Genomic DNA, 16,034 nt, shown 5'->3' on the forward strand with positions numbered 1-16,034 from the left:
AGAATAGATGATTTTGATGGTTTTCATTTGTTTCTGCATTCCAAAATCTTACTCATTTCGATTACATTCCCGCCATAGTAGTAATCCCTTATACAACAGCTGCAATATTTATAACTTCTATTCGTGTTGACACATTAAGTAATTTATAAGACTACAAGTGAAGATCTCATACTGTATCACTCTTCTTCCTGGGTGTGACATTTGTTCTGTCCGTGATGTTTCTTCCTGTCCATGTATGTCAATCTTTCCCCGGTTGTTGCAGCAATCCGTCGCGCCTTGAGCAGAGCTGATATCCCAGTGTTGTTCCGGAAATTTCTCCCTCACTCAGTCCCAAGCTCTTTGTTTTTGCAACTTTAACAATAGCTGCAAAAGTCACTCCATCCCAGTCAGTAACCTGTTTTCGCCATTTCCACCCCCACCCTCGGAAGAAGAGGGATCTGTTATCTTGCCAGTGCACTTGGCAAGTTTCCAGTTTCCTTTCATTCCTCCGTTCAGCTGAAGATAAATAGCACATACCTTCCAGATTCCATACTCGCAAAATGATAATTAGTCTAATTATTGTTAGTCCAAACAGTCCAATTAAATGTCTCCCTCCCTCAGTCCCGTGTTTCTCTGGTTAATTAGAAATACTAGGAACTAAAGTTTTGTGGTATTACCTCAGGGGTAGTCAAGTGCTATTGCACTTCGATCAGGGTGGATTTGATTTAAATCAAATTGATTTAAATAACTAGTCAGTAAGACTTGATTTAAATCACTAGTCAATAAGACTTTATTTAAATCATTTTTTTTACAGACTGACTCATTCTTGCATATTTACAACCAGATGAAGGTTTCATTTTTGGAATAATAAATTTTCAGAATAGTTTTTACAGTTACGTCAAAAATTACTAATTTGGTTATATTATTAGAAATGCATAGATAATTATGAAATTATTGTGAGGTTTAATAAGTTAACTGTTTATATTTGGACAACTTTTCTGCTGTACTTTATTGGAAGGAGAAAAATAAACATTTCCGCAATAACAATTTAGTTTATTTAACTAAAACAATAACATTATAGTATCCATGTTTGTTTGTCAACCGATATGCTTAAACAATTTTTTTAAAAAAAATTAAGTGAGTTTTAGCACACATGAAAAACTTAAATCCTTATTTCCTAATGAATAACCTTTGGACTATAATGTAACTTAAACAGAAAACTATCTTTAGAAATATTTTTCCTCCAAAAGCATTTTATTTAAAAAATCCGATCCAATTCAAAAAAATCTGATTATTATTTTTTAAATAATTGATTTTTATCCACCCTGACTTCAGTTCCCATCAGCTCCAACCATGGCGGAAGACAATGGGAATTGGTTTCTACCAGCTCTGGGAGGAGAGGAAGAATTACTAGCTACATACAACTCCTGAAATAGTTCTTCGAGGTTTCTTATCTGTCTTCCACCTCTGTGCCGGAACCTCTGAAAGGCATCAATTTATGCCATCACTTCGTTGAAGTTTCCAGGATGCCGTTTTCTCTTCTTCAAATGGATAAGGATAGACTGATGAGAAGTATCAAACTGGCTTGTTACTCCATCTGTAAGCAAACTCTGAAAGTAAACTTTCTTCTTCTTTGTTACCAGATTTCGCAAAGGGGACGTGCTCATTACAACGGCTACGGGAGTAATGACCGAGGAGGAAGGAGAAAAATGGGGTTTAGTACCAACCCATGCCTATGCTGTTTTGGATATCAGAGAATACAAGGTACTCATGGGAATAAATGCTTCAGATCTTTTGGCAATGCTTTCTTTAAATTGGCAGGTTTTTATATTTTAAAAATCATGCGTCCTCTTAAAAGCGGAATAGGAAACCATGGAACATCTTTTCTAAATCAGCTTTATCCAGATTGTTTTAAGACTTTCAGGTCATTTGATTTCCTGTATTCACCAGGGGTGTGGGGTGGTACACCCTAATGGAAAATGCCAGATATTCCTTATTTTCTCTTCTTTGTTTAGGGGCTTCGATTCCTCCAGCTGAAAAATCCCTGGAGCCACCTCCGCTGGAAGGGAAGATACAGTGAAAATGATATGAAGAACTGGACCCCGGAACTTCAGAAGTACTTGAATTTTGATCCCAGAACAGCCCAGAAAATAGACAATGGTAAAGGAGCAAAACACTTGGAGGTTTGAGCAAGCAAGATTTTAAATGACTCCTTTGCCCCAGAATCTCCCTAGTAGAACAGGACAGGAGCTTGGGGGAATAGTGGGGTGGCCCGATTTTCACAGCTCCCTAGAAGGATCAGATCCAAGCATCCCAGGGGAAAGTGTCAAAGACCTTGGCGGGATCTTTTAGCTTTTACAGTCGTACCTTGAAAGTCGAACACCTTGCCAGTTTTGGCTACCGAAGGTCGCAAACCCGGAAGTGAGTGTTTCGGTTTGTGAACTATTTTTGGAAGGCGAATGTCCAACGGTGCTTCTGCGGCTTTTGAAAATCTTTTGAAAAAAGATTAGAGGAAGTGATCTAATCCTTCTCTTCCCTGCCACGGTCATCCCAAACTGGTTTGAAGTCCACATTGTGATATTGGTTTCATCATTTTTGACCTGGCAATATATTGCGAATCATGATGTGTGTGTGCGCGCTATGCAAAAATCACAATTTGTGGGGGGGGGTGTCCCGTGAAGCCAGCAAGTGCCTCTACATCAGGCATAGGCAAACTCGGCCCTCCAGATGTTTTGAGACTACAATTCCCCTCATCCCTGACCACTGGTCCTGTTAGCTAGGGATGATGGGAGTTGTAGTCCCAAAACATCTGGAGGGCCGAGTTTGCCTGTGCCTGCTTTACATAGCTCCATCCTAATTTCAGACATCGTGATATATCAGTATATCATGATGTTTAGCTGGTGATATATCACAGTGTTGAAAACCAGATATCGCCCAGCCTTGCTTCCCCCACCCCTCTGTAGGAACGTTTATATAATATAGCAGAGTTAAACGATTCCTTGTTTGAGTTTACACAGCAGCAAGCGGATTGCTAACTCGTTTGAGTCCTTTTAATAATTATGCCTTCTACCTTCCTGCCCTCTTGCCTTCCTGGTTGATAATCCCTTTTGTCCCTCTTAAAGGAAAATACACATGAATCTGAATGATAATAACATAAACTACTTTACTGTCAGATTCATTGAGTACATACTTAGATTACATAACATATAAACTATATACTAGATATTAGGTAAAGGTAAAGGGACCCCTGACCATTAGGTCCAGTCGTGACCGACTCTGGGGTTGCGTGCTCATCTCGCATTATTGGCCGAGGGAGCCGGTGTACAGCTTCCAGGTCATGTGGCCAGCATGACAAAGCCGCTTCTGGCAAACCAGAGCAGCACACGGAAACGCCGTTTACCTTCCCGCCAGAGCGGTTCCTATTCATCTACTTGCATTTTGACGTGCTTTCGAACTGCTAGGTTGGCAGGAGCTGGGACCAAGCAACGGGAGCTCACCCCGTCCCAGGGATTCGAACCGCCGACCTTCTGATCAGCAAGCCCTAGGCTCGGTGGTTTAACCCACAGCGCCACCTGGGTCCCTATACTAGATATTAGTGAGTCCTAAAAAGAGTCCATCAGAGCACTTACTACTTAACACTCCTATCAGCAGCAGACCAACCGACCAACTGACCAAACTGACTGTCACATAGAGGCAGTTAGTCCTCTCTTAGAATGTTGGATTTGACTGACTTATCCCACACCCTCTGACTGTACCAGGTGGCCCTAGCAGTCCCTGAAACAACAATTTCCTGTTGTTGTTGTTGTTGTTAGCTCCAGACAGTCCTTTTACTTTCTCAGAGTGCTTCTGGAGGTAAGTAGATAGGTGGCACTACCGAGAAGACCCTCTTGCCTGGTTCCCTGTAACCTCACTTCTCACAGTGAGGGAACAATGGCAATTTCTGTAAGAAGTTTTGAAAAAAGATTAGACTCCCAAGAGACTGCACTCTACTCGCAGAGTTAAAACCTGGCAGTGATCTACCCCCTTTGTTCAGGTCAAAGTTGTCAAGCTTTTTTCTTAGGGAGGTGGAAAACCCCCGTTTTTGGGAGGTGCAGGGAGCCAGTGATCTACCGGTAGATCTACCTGTTGGATGTGCCTGAATTAGAGGAAGGGATCTAATCCTTGTCTTCCCTGCTATGGTCTCGCTGCCATTGCTTGTCTGGCCAGCTTTGCCCATCTCTCTGGCTCCCCCCCCCACACTAGGGCTGGACGATATATCAATATATCATCCCAAACTGGTTTTGAAGTCCACATTGTGATACTGGTTTCATCATTTTTGACCTGGCAATATATCATGAATCATGGTGTGTGTGCGCTATGCAAAAATCACAAGGGGGGGGGACCGTGAAGCCAGCAGATGCCTCTATATAGCTCCATCCTTATTTCAGACATTGTGATATATCACAATGTTGAAAACCAGTTCTCGCCCAGCTGTTCCAGGTGTCCCTAGCAGTCCCTGAAACAACTCCTCCTCCTCCTCCTCCTCCTCCTCCTCCTCCTCCTCCTCCTCCTCCTCCTCCTCCTCCTCCTTTTACTTTCTAAGAATGCTTCTGGAGGTAAGTGGGACCCAGAGACATTTTGGAGAATTAACAGTGGCCAATGTTTGGATCTTTACCTATTTCTGTGGCAGCACTGCTCTTGCGGGGATTGCCAGCCATATTGGCCCTGTCATTTAGTCCACTGACCTGTGCCCTTGTGATCCAGCCCTAGCAGGGTCCCTATGTAGTCAAAACAGCACCACACAGACACACAGACACACACAAGGAAGGTATTAGTAGGCTGGGGGGAAACCCAAGATTTGCAGAAGTATAGAAATAGATGGAGGAGCTCTAAAGGGGGGAACCCAGAAACAGCCCCATGAGGACTGTGTTCAGTAGGCACAGAATGCTGAATTTCTGTATGACAGGATGGAACGGAGTGTTCTGAAAGAGGGAAGCCTGGCTGGCTGGCACGCTGGGCAGAAGCACTTCACATTTCTACATTTTGCTTCAGGTCTCATTTGTTCCTAACAAGTATCTGAAGCAGAGCCGTGGTTGTTGCTGTTGTTTTTGGTAAACATTATTATTATTTAATTTTTGAGGTATATAAATCAGAGAGAACAATTATTATTATTATTTTAGTATTATTTTTATTGATTTTCCAAATTACTGTGGGATTTAAATGCTGATTTAAGGAAGGAGCCAGTGGCGACATATCAAGGTTAGCTCACTGTGTTGCAGTCTATTAATGGCACACCAGCTAACGGGGTTTATTCTTACACATGCTGAATGTGTTAAGGGGCCTTTAAAAACCACCACCACCACCCAGGGAGAGCCTTTCACTCTTGGACTGAGCTGCGGCGACTGAGCTGTTGGCTTTCCTTTCTCTGTGGGATTTAAATGCTGATTTAAGGAGGGAGCTGGTGGCAACATATCAAGGTTAGCTCACTTTGTTGCTGTCCATTAACAGCACACCGGCTATTCTTACACATGCTGAGTGTGTTGAGGGGCCTTTAAAAACCACCACCACCCAGGGAGAGCCTTTCGCTCTTGGACTGAGCTGCGGCGACTGAAACGCACAAACCAGATCCAGCAGCTGCCCCTCGAGCTTCAAGGCTTGCCCTTGACTGAGTTGCCAAGGTCGGCGGAGGCGCTTTTTGCACACATGCTGCTTCTGCCACCCTGAAGCCATCTAGCTGTTTCCTAGCACCCAAAGCCACCATCATTCTGGTGCAGCTTGTGACTTCACAATCGGTTGTGTGCACATCTGCAGCTTGTCTGCCAAGGGAGAGTTGTCTGCCAAGGGAGAGAGGTCTGCCGTGGGCCTTTCTGGAACCTCAGGGTTAGGATGAGCAAAGAAAGAGGAAGATGATAAACCACAAGATTATTACCAAGTGGAGAGAGAGAGGAAGCAGCAGCAGCAACAACAAAAGCCTGGCTTCGCCTGCTCCCATTTTCTTAGTAGAGGTTTGAGATGTAGAAATTGCTTGCGTCCTTTTAGACTCTGGACTTAGTGATCTTTCAGCCTGTGGTGTTTGGTGGTCAGCCGTTCTGCTGAGTAGGTCCCTAGACCTCTGCCTCCTAGTCCTGCCCTGATGGTGAGGCTGACACTTCTCAGTGCAAGGAGCTAAGCAGAGACTGTTCTGCTTATCGCAGGGCAGGGGGAGAATGCAGTTAAAGGGACAGAGACCGAGGTCAGCCCAGTTCAACTGTCTGCTGGCAATCAATCCTATTCAGTAACCATACAACACCAGTCCTGAAAGACCTACATTGGCTCCCAGTACGTTTCCGAGCACAATTCAAAGTGTTGGTGCTGACCTTTCAAGCCCTAAATGGCCAATCAGAAGCCGTGCTTTGGTTTCAGAACGTTTTGGAAGTTGAAAGGACTTTTGGAACGGATTCTATTTGACTTCCAAGTTACGACTGTATTATCTCCTATCATTCTGTTAAATGGCTTTTTGAGAAAATATAGCATGTTTTTTGACCTAGAGCTTCTCCTCTCTTTTAGGGATTTTCTGGATTGCCTGGGAAGATCTGTGCAAGTATTACGATGTTATATACTTGAGCTGGAACCCGAGTCTTTTTAAAGAATCAACATGTATTCACAGGTTTGTCCAACGGAAAAGGTTGCAAGTTGCAAGTTTACTTCTTTACAGCTGTCCTGGACTCCCTCCCTCCCACCCACCCATTCCAGCCCCCAGCTTCCCTTGTGAGGGAACATTACAATATTTGAGGCTTTCTAATTTAGAAAAACGGTAAAGGGGACATGGTGAAGATGCATAAAATTATGCCCTGGTATGGAAAAAGTAGACAGGAGAAAGACTACTTCATAATACTAGAACCCAGGACCATCCAAGGAAACTGCAAGACAGGAGACTCCAGAAGAAAGCATTTCCTCATTATTTAATTTTTTATTTTTATTTTGGAGGTACAACTTGAGCATTGTAGCTTAAATGTTTGGGAGCATTCAGCATGCCACTATTCCACTGGAGCGTTCATAAGTTTCAGGGTTGCATTTCAACAGCTGTTTGCTTTGTTTCGTGGAAGGATCGCACCAAATAATATTTCGTACAGTGGTACCTCTGGATACGAACGGGATCCGTTCCGGAGCCCCGTACACATCCAGAGCAGTACTTACCCTGAGGCGCTGAATCTGTGCATGCTCCCCGTGCGATTCGGCACTTCCGTGCACGCATGTGACGTCATTTGGCGCATCTGCGCATGCGCGAATCACTGAACCCGGAAGTAACCCATTCTGTTACTTCCGGGTTCGGCGCGTACATATCCCGTGTTGTACGCAACCTGAGGCATACGTAACTAGAGGTATGACTACTTCCTGTTGAGATCACTGCTTGCATAAAAGTGATAGCCAAAATATGTCCTCTTAAAGGGTAATCAAGTTTTGTATGAATGAATTGCAATTCCTATAAACAAAAGTGACGTGTGTGAGAGAGGGAGTTTGTGTTTATCTCTTATGGGTTTTTTTGGGGGGGGGGTTGATGCTCAAGTTATTTCATATATAAATTTTTCTGTTTTACAATTTAGAATATTAATTTAGAAAACCTTAAGATATTGATGCCTTCCCTTCTTCTCTTTCCATGGTTAATTTTGCATAACATAAATCCCTGCATCATTACTTCCATCAAAACTTGTTTACACTGTTGAATTTATCTTAATGCTGCCAACATTTTCAAGTGTACACAATTTCCCCTCATATGTTCAGTAAATGTTTTCCAGTCTTCTTTGAACGTTTGTTCTTCTTGTTCTCTTATTCTATATGTTAAATTTGCAAGCTAAGCATATTCCATCAGTTTAAGTTGCCATTCTTCTTTGGTTGAGAACTCACTCGTTTTCCATTTTTGGGCTAACAAAGCACAGGCCACAGTAGTGGCATACATAAATAACCTTTTCTGACACCTGGGAATTTCCATCTGAATTATGCCCAACAAAAAGGACTCTGTTTTTTTTGGGGGGGTGCTTTTAAACTCCCCCCCCCCATTCATTATAAATTATGTGTCAGAGGTTCTTGCGGCTACTCTTGAGTAACGACGCTCCACGCCTGCTTGTCTTTAAGGTGTTTTTATTGTGCATTCTATTTACAGTGCAAAGAGTCTGGAAAACATGTCTGCTTAGTCTGAGTCAGAACCTCGCAATGGCTTCTTCCTGTTTCGCGCCCAACATAACAGCTTGGGAACCCCAAAGCACCTCCCTCTCGTCCTACGGGGTGCCCTGTGCCTCAATTCAGACATCGGGGGGGAAGGGCCATCCTTCTGACTGCTCTCCCGTCATTTCTTCCCCAGCTGCCTCCTTCTCTGCTCTGTGTTGAGGCTCTTTCATGCTCCTAGAGCCTCTTCCCTCCCTCTCTGCTTCCTGACTCCTGTAATCTGATCCGCTACTGGACTTACTGCTCTGAGAGGAACTCGACCTGATGGGGGGGGGCTGTTCCCTAGAAGCCCTCCCCCTTACATCCTGTATAATGAAATATTTTCTTTTTCTTTTTTAGTACCTGGGATGCAAAACAGGGCCCCGTGAAAGATGCATACAGCCTAGCTAACAACCCACAGTACAAACTGGAGGTTCAATGCCCACAAGGTGGGGCTGCAGTTTGGATCCTGCTTAGCAGACACATTACGGACAAGGTACCCTTGGCATGAATGTTTGAACCCTGGTATGAATGAGGGACCGGGCGCTGAAATGCTGACGCTTCTCTCGGTATTTGAGCTAGCAAGAGGAGGATGAAAGCCACCCGTTAGTTCATATAAAATGCAAACCCACAGGAGTGCAATTCCTTTATGAGGCCAAACAAAATGTTACGAAACGGCCTGCAAGTTTTCGGGTCTCCCAGAATTCTTTCATCACAGCAGATGTCAGAAACACAAGGCAGGGGAAATTGGAAACCTGCTTGCTGTTTTGTAACGTTTTGACTGGCCCTATTCCTAATGTGGATTTGGATTTGTTGTTGTCGGCCGACACGGTTACCTTTTTAACTTTTGTCAAGCATGTTTCATAGAACCATTCTTGCAAGCCACTTAAAGGTTTTGGTACGATTGCCGTATTTTTCCGTGTATAAGACTAGGTTTTCTTCCTTTAAAATAATGTCAAAAATTAGGGGGCGTCTTACACACAGATACATCTCCCCCCACAATTTTCTTAAATCTGAGTCCCCCGAAATAGGGGGCATCTTATACATGGGGGCTTCTTATAGATGAAAAAATACGGTATGTGGTATACAGTCGTGCCTTGGTTTTTGAATGCCTTGGTACGTGTACGTTTTGGCTCCCAAATGCCAAAAACCCAGAAGTAGGTATTCCGTTTGCGAACATTTTCCGGAAGCCGAACGTCCGATGCAGCTTCTGTTTGAGTGTAGGTAGCTCCTGCAGTCAATCAGAAGCCACGCCTTGGTTTTCGAACGGTTCCGGGAGTCAAACGGACTCCTGAAACGGATTAAGTTTGACAACCAAGGTACCACTTTATAGATTTTGTACGAGATAAGCCCCGTTTGCGTTAACTAGAGCAGTGTGTTCGACACCTGATCCCGTAACCAGACTGTTGGCGCATGTCCCGGATGTATGTGTACCTCCAAAACTGTGTCCCAGAGTGCATTGTTAGTGTGCCAAAGTAGAACTGCTGCTTTGCAGCGGGAAATGCAACTAAAAGGCTCCTGCGAGTCTTTCACCCACGCAAGAACTGCCACCTGTCTCTCTGTGTGACCCACTGCCATAAACTTCCCTCGTTCCAGTCAGCCTCTCTACCAGATTGGGGGGTCGGTTCCTTTTGAGAGCTGACCATTTTTACCCTTGCATTCTCTTTAACCCTGTTATGTGTGCAAGTGTGAATTGTGCTGCTCAGAAACTGAAGGTCTGTCGAGTCATGTTAAAATGAAGGAGGGAGGGAGCCTCCCTGGGCAGAGGCAGTCTACCTGAGGGAAGGGGAGTGGTTTGCTTGGTTTTATTCTCATTCTCATTGTGTATTTTGTGTTTTTATGCTGTGAACCACCCTGAGATCTGCCAGGTAAAGGGTGGAATAACAGAAACAGAATGTAGGGGTGTGGGTGTTGGTGTGACTTAAGATTAACCAACTAAAATACCAGATGAATAATAATAATAATAATAATACATAAATGATGACATAGTGATCGATGGGGGTTATTATTGGTTTGTTTTATTTTGATTTTATATATTCTGATCTTTTTTATGAACCGCCCTGAGACCTCCGGGTATATTAACAACAACAACAACAACAACAACAACAACAACAACAACAACAACAACAACAACATAATTTTGGCCTTTGCTTTCGCAGGACGACTTTGCTCACAACCGGGAGTTCATCACAATGGTGGTGTACAAAACAGATGGGAAAAAAGTTTACTACCCTGGTAGGTGTGTTAATAACCCTCCTCTTCTCGCTTCCCCCTCCAACCTACAACCTATGAATACAGAGCTTCCAAAATCGTATTAAAAGATTTCCTTTGTCAAGGGGGACATGTGATTGAGAAGCCCGTTGCCAAAGCAGGGCGGGTGTAACCCTTTTCCTGAAGTTTATTGGCTGAATTCTGTGGGTGTCTCATCTGACCACCTGAGAAGGGTCCAGCGACTCTGCAGCCGACAACTAAATTAGGTCTTGTTGGCGTCCAGCTGTGCCTCTTCTTGCTTCTGCAGCGCATTCACTTTGGGACCATTAGCAGGGCTGACATTTGTTACTTTGCCATTAGCATCCTCTAGAAATGCTAGATCCTAGCTAAAGAATCTCCATCTTTATGATGGGGAACTTGAGGCGCTCCAGATCTTTTTGGATTACAAACTTCCATCACCCCATGATGACCGGAGTCCAGCAACATCTAGAGAGCCAAAAAAATTCCTATCCCCCCCTTAAAAATACATACTGTATATTCCTGCGTATAAGACTACTTTTAACCCAGGAAAATCTTCTCAAAAGTCGGGGGTCATCTTATACGCCGGGTCGTATTTCTTATACGGCGTGTATATCCCAAACTCTGTATTTTAACTGAGAAAGTTGGGGGTCGCCTTATACACCCAGTCGTCTTATACGCCGGAATATACGGTATAATTCTATAAACCTCTTTCTTTTTTTTAAAGGGGTGGTGTCAGAGGGCCTGATGTGGCTACTCTAGAGTAACGACTCCAGCATAGTCCTGGCTTGAGAGCAGTACATGTGAAAAGGATCTAGGAGTCCTGGTAGACCACAAACTTGACATGAGTCAGCAGTGTGATGCAGCAGCTAAAAAAGCCAATGCAATTCTGGGCTGCATCAATAGGAGTATAGCATCTAGATCAAGGGAAGTAATAGTACCACTGTATTCTGCTTTGGTCAGACCTCACCTGGAGTACTGTGTCCAGTTGTGGGCACCACAGTTCAAGAAGGATACTGACAAGCTGGAACGTGTCCAGAAGAGGGCAACCAAAATGGTCAAAGGCCTGGAAACGATGCCTTATGAGGAACGGCTTAGGGAGCTGGGTATGTTTAGCCTGGAGAAGAGAAGGTTAAGGGGTGATATGATAACCATGTTCAAATATATAAAAGGATGTCATATAGAGGAGGGAGAAAGGTTGTTTTCTGCTGCTCCAGAGAAGCGGACACGGAGCAATGGATTCAAACTACAAGAAAGAAAATTCCACCTAAACATTAGGAAGAACTTCCTGACAGTAAGACAGTGGAATTTGCTGCCAAGGAGTGTGGTGGAGTCTCCTTCTTTGGAGGTCTTTAAGCAGAGGCTTGACAGCCATCTGTCAGGAATGCTTTGATGGTGTTTCCTGCTTGGCAGGGGGTTGGACTGGATGGCCCTTGTGGTCTCTTCCAACTCTATGATTCTATGATAGTCTTTTTAGGCTTTTATTAAGTGCTGATTATTTACAGTGGTCAGAACGATCGATATACATGCTTAAGGTGAGGTGTCAGAACCTCCGAATGGCGATTGGCGCGTTTTCTTCCAGCACAAAAGCTTTGGGAGACCCAACCTCTTCCCCCTACGTTTGCGTCGCAATTCAGGAGTTGGGGGGATTGGCCTTCCCCCCGTGCGCCCAACTTCCTGTCCCACCTGAGGCATGGGCTCCACAACCTTGCCTGAGCCTCGGACACCACTTCCTGACTCTCCGCTGGAGGCAGAGCTCTCCTTGCTCTCTCCAGCGCTTGGGGATGGGCTGGAACTTAAGATGGGAGGGACTTTCCCTGTATCCCTTGTCCCTCACAGGTGGCTTATACAATTCTTTTTTATATTATAATAATAATAATAATAATAATAATAATAATAATAATAATAATAATAATATTGTATTCTTTCCATAATGGAAGTTACATTTGTTACTCAAGAGTTATATTCCAATTCGAAGAAAACCAGTAACTTCCCGCTCACCCAACATCAGTGTTTATAACCCAAATGATATAACAATTGCGTTTTAAGGTTCTGTCTGATCTAATTTCATCCTCTCCAACATGCTTCTTAATCTATTTCTTACACTTCAAACCCTGCTGTGGTCTCTGCATATGGCAAATAACTTTTGAAATAGACTAGAAAGGTCTTCTTTAAAGGATTCTAAATTTGTGTCTCTTATCAGTGCCGTCACTTTCGCCATCTCTGCATATTCCAAGATTTTCACCAGCCACTCTTCCTTGGAGGGTTTCCTCTCCCCCTTCCATTTCTGTGCATGGAGAATCCTCGCCACTGTCGTCACGTGCATAAATCTTTCCTTTTCAGCCGATCCTCCTCCGTATATCGACGGGATTCGAATCAACAGCCCCCACTATCTCACCAAGATCAAGCTGACTTCTCCGGGAACCCATACATTTACCCTGGTGGTTTCTCAGTACGAAAAGCAAAACACGATTCACTACACGCTCAGGGTATGTGTTTATAGGCAGCCTTGCAAAAGAAGTATTTTAAGACGCTGGCCATCCCCACCATCAGTTCTTTTCAGAGTCGGGCAGGGCAGCGGGAGTCGGCTTCGAGGCGATTCTTTCTACAGGGGAGCAGGCAAGTTGTTATTTTTAGCCCTGCTTACGGGGATTATATGGTAGAGCGGTTTTTGTTTCATACAAAATTGTGGGAAACGTGGCACAGGTGTTAAACTGCTTTAACGAAAAGGCGTCTCATTCCTTTTAATAATGGGGTCCTTTTAATGGTGGTCATTGGCGGGGGCACGGAGGAAATCTCATCGTTGTGATGATTGCTGCCAAACACAGTTGTACCTCGGAATTCGAATGCCTTGCGAGTCAAACGTTTAGGCTCCCGAACGCCGCAAACCCTGTAGTGAGTGTTCCAGTTTGCGAACGTTCTTCGGAACCCGAACATCCTCCGCAGCTTCCGAACGTTTTGGAAGTCGAACGGACTTCCTGAACGGATTCCATTCGACTTCCGAGGTACAACTGTTTTGTCACCATTTGATAACTTTTACCTGTGCAGTTGCCAGCTTTCATTAGAGCGGATTAGAGTGACCAGGGGTGCCAACTAGAAAAAAAATGGGGGGGGATTCAGGTAAGCCCTGCCCTGCATAATCAGTCACATGACACCGCATACACACACTATTTGAATGGCAGTGCCCATCAACTTTTGGGGGGAGTGGGGCCAGACCACACAAATATTTTATGGGGGGAAGGCGAAGAGACCTTTGGCCCTAGGAGTTGGTTTCTATGAGAGTGAGCACTGGGCTTCTGCCTAAAGCGAAGTGAATTTGCAGGTTCTCTCTTGGGTGTGACGACAAAAGAATTTTGAGAGAAGCCAAAAATGTCAAACAGGAGAATATTCCAAGTAGATCTATCACATCTCTAGGTTATGTGTGATCCTGGGGGAACTTGCGGCACATTGTTGAGGGCCCTCATCCCAGACGCAGTCCCTTCCTGTAACCGGAGACGGCTAAGTCGAGTTGTGATGTGACGACGATTGATCAAACGTAGCCGATTCTTTTCTGGATATTCTCTCTCTCGAATGTTCAGCTTCTCGGGGAAACAGCAAGTCTTTCTTTTCCCTCCGCCAGTCTACCCTGAAGCAAAAAACAAAGATACTTTCTGCTCCTCGTATACTGGACAAGTTGTATAATTACATTTCTTTTTCAAGGGCTCACATTAGGGCTGGGCGATATCTGGTTTTCAACATCAAGGATATATCACCAGCTAAACACTGTGATCTATCATGATGTCTGAAATAAGGATGGAGCTATGGAGAGGCACTGGCTGGCTTCACGGTTTTTCCTGCATTGTGATTTTTGCTGGCATCTGCTCTGGTGATTCGCTGCCCCCTGCAAGAGGCGGGGCAGAGCTGAGCTGGCAGAGTTAACGGGCTGCAGGAATCAAGAGAAGCACTGGCTGGCTTCATGGTTCCTCCCACATTGTGATTTTTGCATATGATTTGTGATATCTTGGCAGGTCGAAAATTATAAAACTGATATCACAATATGGGATTCAAACCGGTTTTGGACGATATATCACCCAGCCCTACTTCACATATTGCAAAAATCTGCAGTTACATGTGTGGGTTTTTCTGTAAGAGAAAACAAACCAATCAGGTTCTGCTAAGAACGTAAGGAGATGTCACTGGATCAGGCCAATGGCTCATCTTGTTCTCACAGTGACCAGCCAGATGCCTGTGGGAAACCGGAACAGGCTCCCAAGAGCATCTTGGCCTTGTGTGTTTCCCTAGCCGTTGTCCGCTGCTTCTTTTTAATTTCACAATGTGTGGATCGTTCTGTGTGAAGCTTTTCCATTTCTTTGTCAACTCAGGTGTATTCAGTGTGCAAGTTTAACTTCTGCAAGATCCCGACACCGTACACCATATCCAAACGGGTAAGAAAGAATTGCGATCTCTATGGTCATCTGCTAAGGGTAGATCAAAATAAGACCTACAAGTTCCTCGCTATATTCTTGCTCGGTTTAACCCTTGTCTGTGTAACAGAAAAACCAAAGTTGCGCTAAACCAGGGGTAGGCAACCTAAGGCCCGGGGGCCGGATGCGGCCCAATTGCCTTTTCAATCCGCCCTGCAGGCAGTCCGGGAATCAGCGTGTTTCTACATGAGTAGAATGTGTCCTTTTATTTAAAATGCATCTGGGTTATTTGTGGGGCATAGGAATTCGTTCATTATTATTTTTCCAAATACAGTCCGGCCCACCGCATGATCTGAGGGACGGTGGACCGGCCCATGGTTGAAAAAGGTTGCTGACTCCTGGGCTAAACGCTCATTGTAGTGAGCCTAATACCGTGTTTCCCACATTTTAAGACACCGTCTTATATTTATTTTACTCAAGAAAATAAGCCTATGGCTTATTTTCGGTGGGGTGTCTTATTTTTTTTTAATTAAGCAATCTACATTTTGACCTTTGGAGCTGGGCGCGCGTCATACTTTTTCACCGGTGAGCGTGGTCAGAGCCAGGAGCGCGCCCAGCACTGCCCGCGCACCTCCTGGGGCCGCCATGCTCAACTCCCGTGCCCAGCCAACCCAGAGACCCTCCCCTCATTGCCGCCAATGCCGTGGGGCATTTCTTTTCATAGAATCATATGATTCTATGCCTCTTTTCAGGAGGAGGAGGCAGACGCCCGGAACCGGCTGCTGCAGCTGGGCCAGGCGGAGGCGAGGCCGCTGCTTGCCCCTGGGGGCTGCGGAGGCGGCTGGGCGGGGAAAGCCGGACCCCAGCCGGGTAGCAGCAGCAGCGGGAGGACGAGTATGGTGCTGCTGCTGGCCACGGCAGGAGGAAGCAGGCGTCCGAAAGCGGCGGCTGCTGCAGCCCCGACAGAGCGCGCAGCAGCGCCGCTCGTCCCGGGGCAGCGGGACCCAGCAGCAGCGCCGTCCTCATCCTTCTGCTGCTGTTGCTGCTGCTGCCGGGCCAGCTGCTCGCCTCGTTCCTGGGGGTCGCAGAGGAGGCTGGGCGGGCACAGCCGGACCCCAGCCAGGTAGCAGCAGCAGCGGGAGGACGAGTATGGTGCTGCTGCTGGCCACGGGAGGAGGAAGCAGGCGCCCGAAAGCGGCGGCTGCTGCAGCCCCGACAGAGCGCGCAGCAGCGCCGCTCGTCCCGGGGCAGCGGGACCCAGCA

At 45.4% G+C, this 16,034-nt stretch overlaps 1 protein-coding gene across 5 annotated transcripts in view; it reads left to right on the forward strand.

Moving 5' to 3' along the window:
- The window catches only part of CAPN7 (calpain 7), a 38,703-nt gene that overhangs the window by 18,869 nt on the left and 3,800 nt on the right, over positions 1–16,034 (forward strand). For 3 of the 5 annotated variants that reach the window (XR_015946447.1, XM_035128805.3, XM_035128807.3), the window contains 7 exons: positions 1,623–1,743; positions 1,995–2,139; positions 6,505–6,604; positions 8,500–8,635; positions 10,299–10,374; positions 12,712–12,857; positions 14,730–14,792. Coding sequence is in view for 2 of the 5 variants with exons in the window: in XM_035128805.3 (XP_034984696.3) it covers positions 1,623–1,743; positions 1,995–2,139; positions 6,505–6,604; positions 8,500–8,635; positions 10,299–10,374; positions 12,712–12,857; positions 14,730–14,792 (787 nt within the window). In the remaining 3 variants the exon portion in view is untranslated. Of the gene's footprint in view, positions 1–1,622; positions 1,744–1,994; positions 2,140–6,504; positions 6,605–8,499; positions 8,636–10,298; positions 10,375–12,711; positions 12,988–14,729; positions 14,793–16,034 lie in introns of all 5 variants that reach the window. The other 2 variants (XR_015946446.1, XR_015946445.1) reach the window with 1 other exon arrangement.

The sequence above is a fragment of the Zootoca vivipara genome, chromosome 11 (genome assembly GCF_965207765.1).
Source record: "Zootoca vivipara chromosome 11, rZooViv2.hap1.1, whole genome shotgun sequence".
NCBI classification, from domain to species: Eukaryota; Metazoa; Chordata; class Lepidosauria; order Squamata; family Lacertidae; genus Zootoca; species Zootoca vivipara.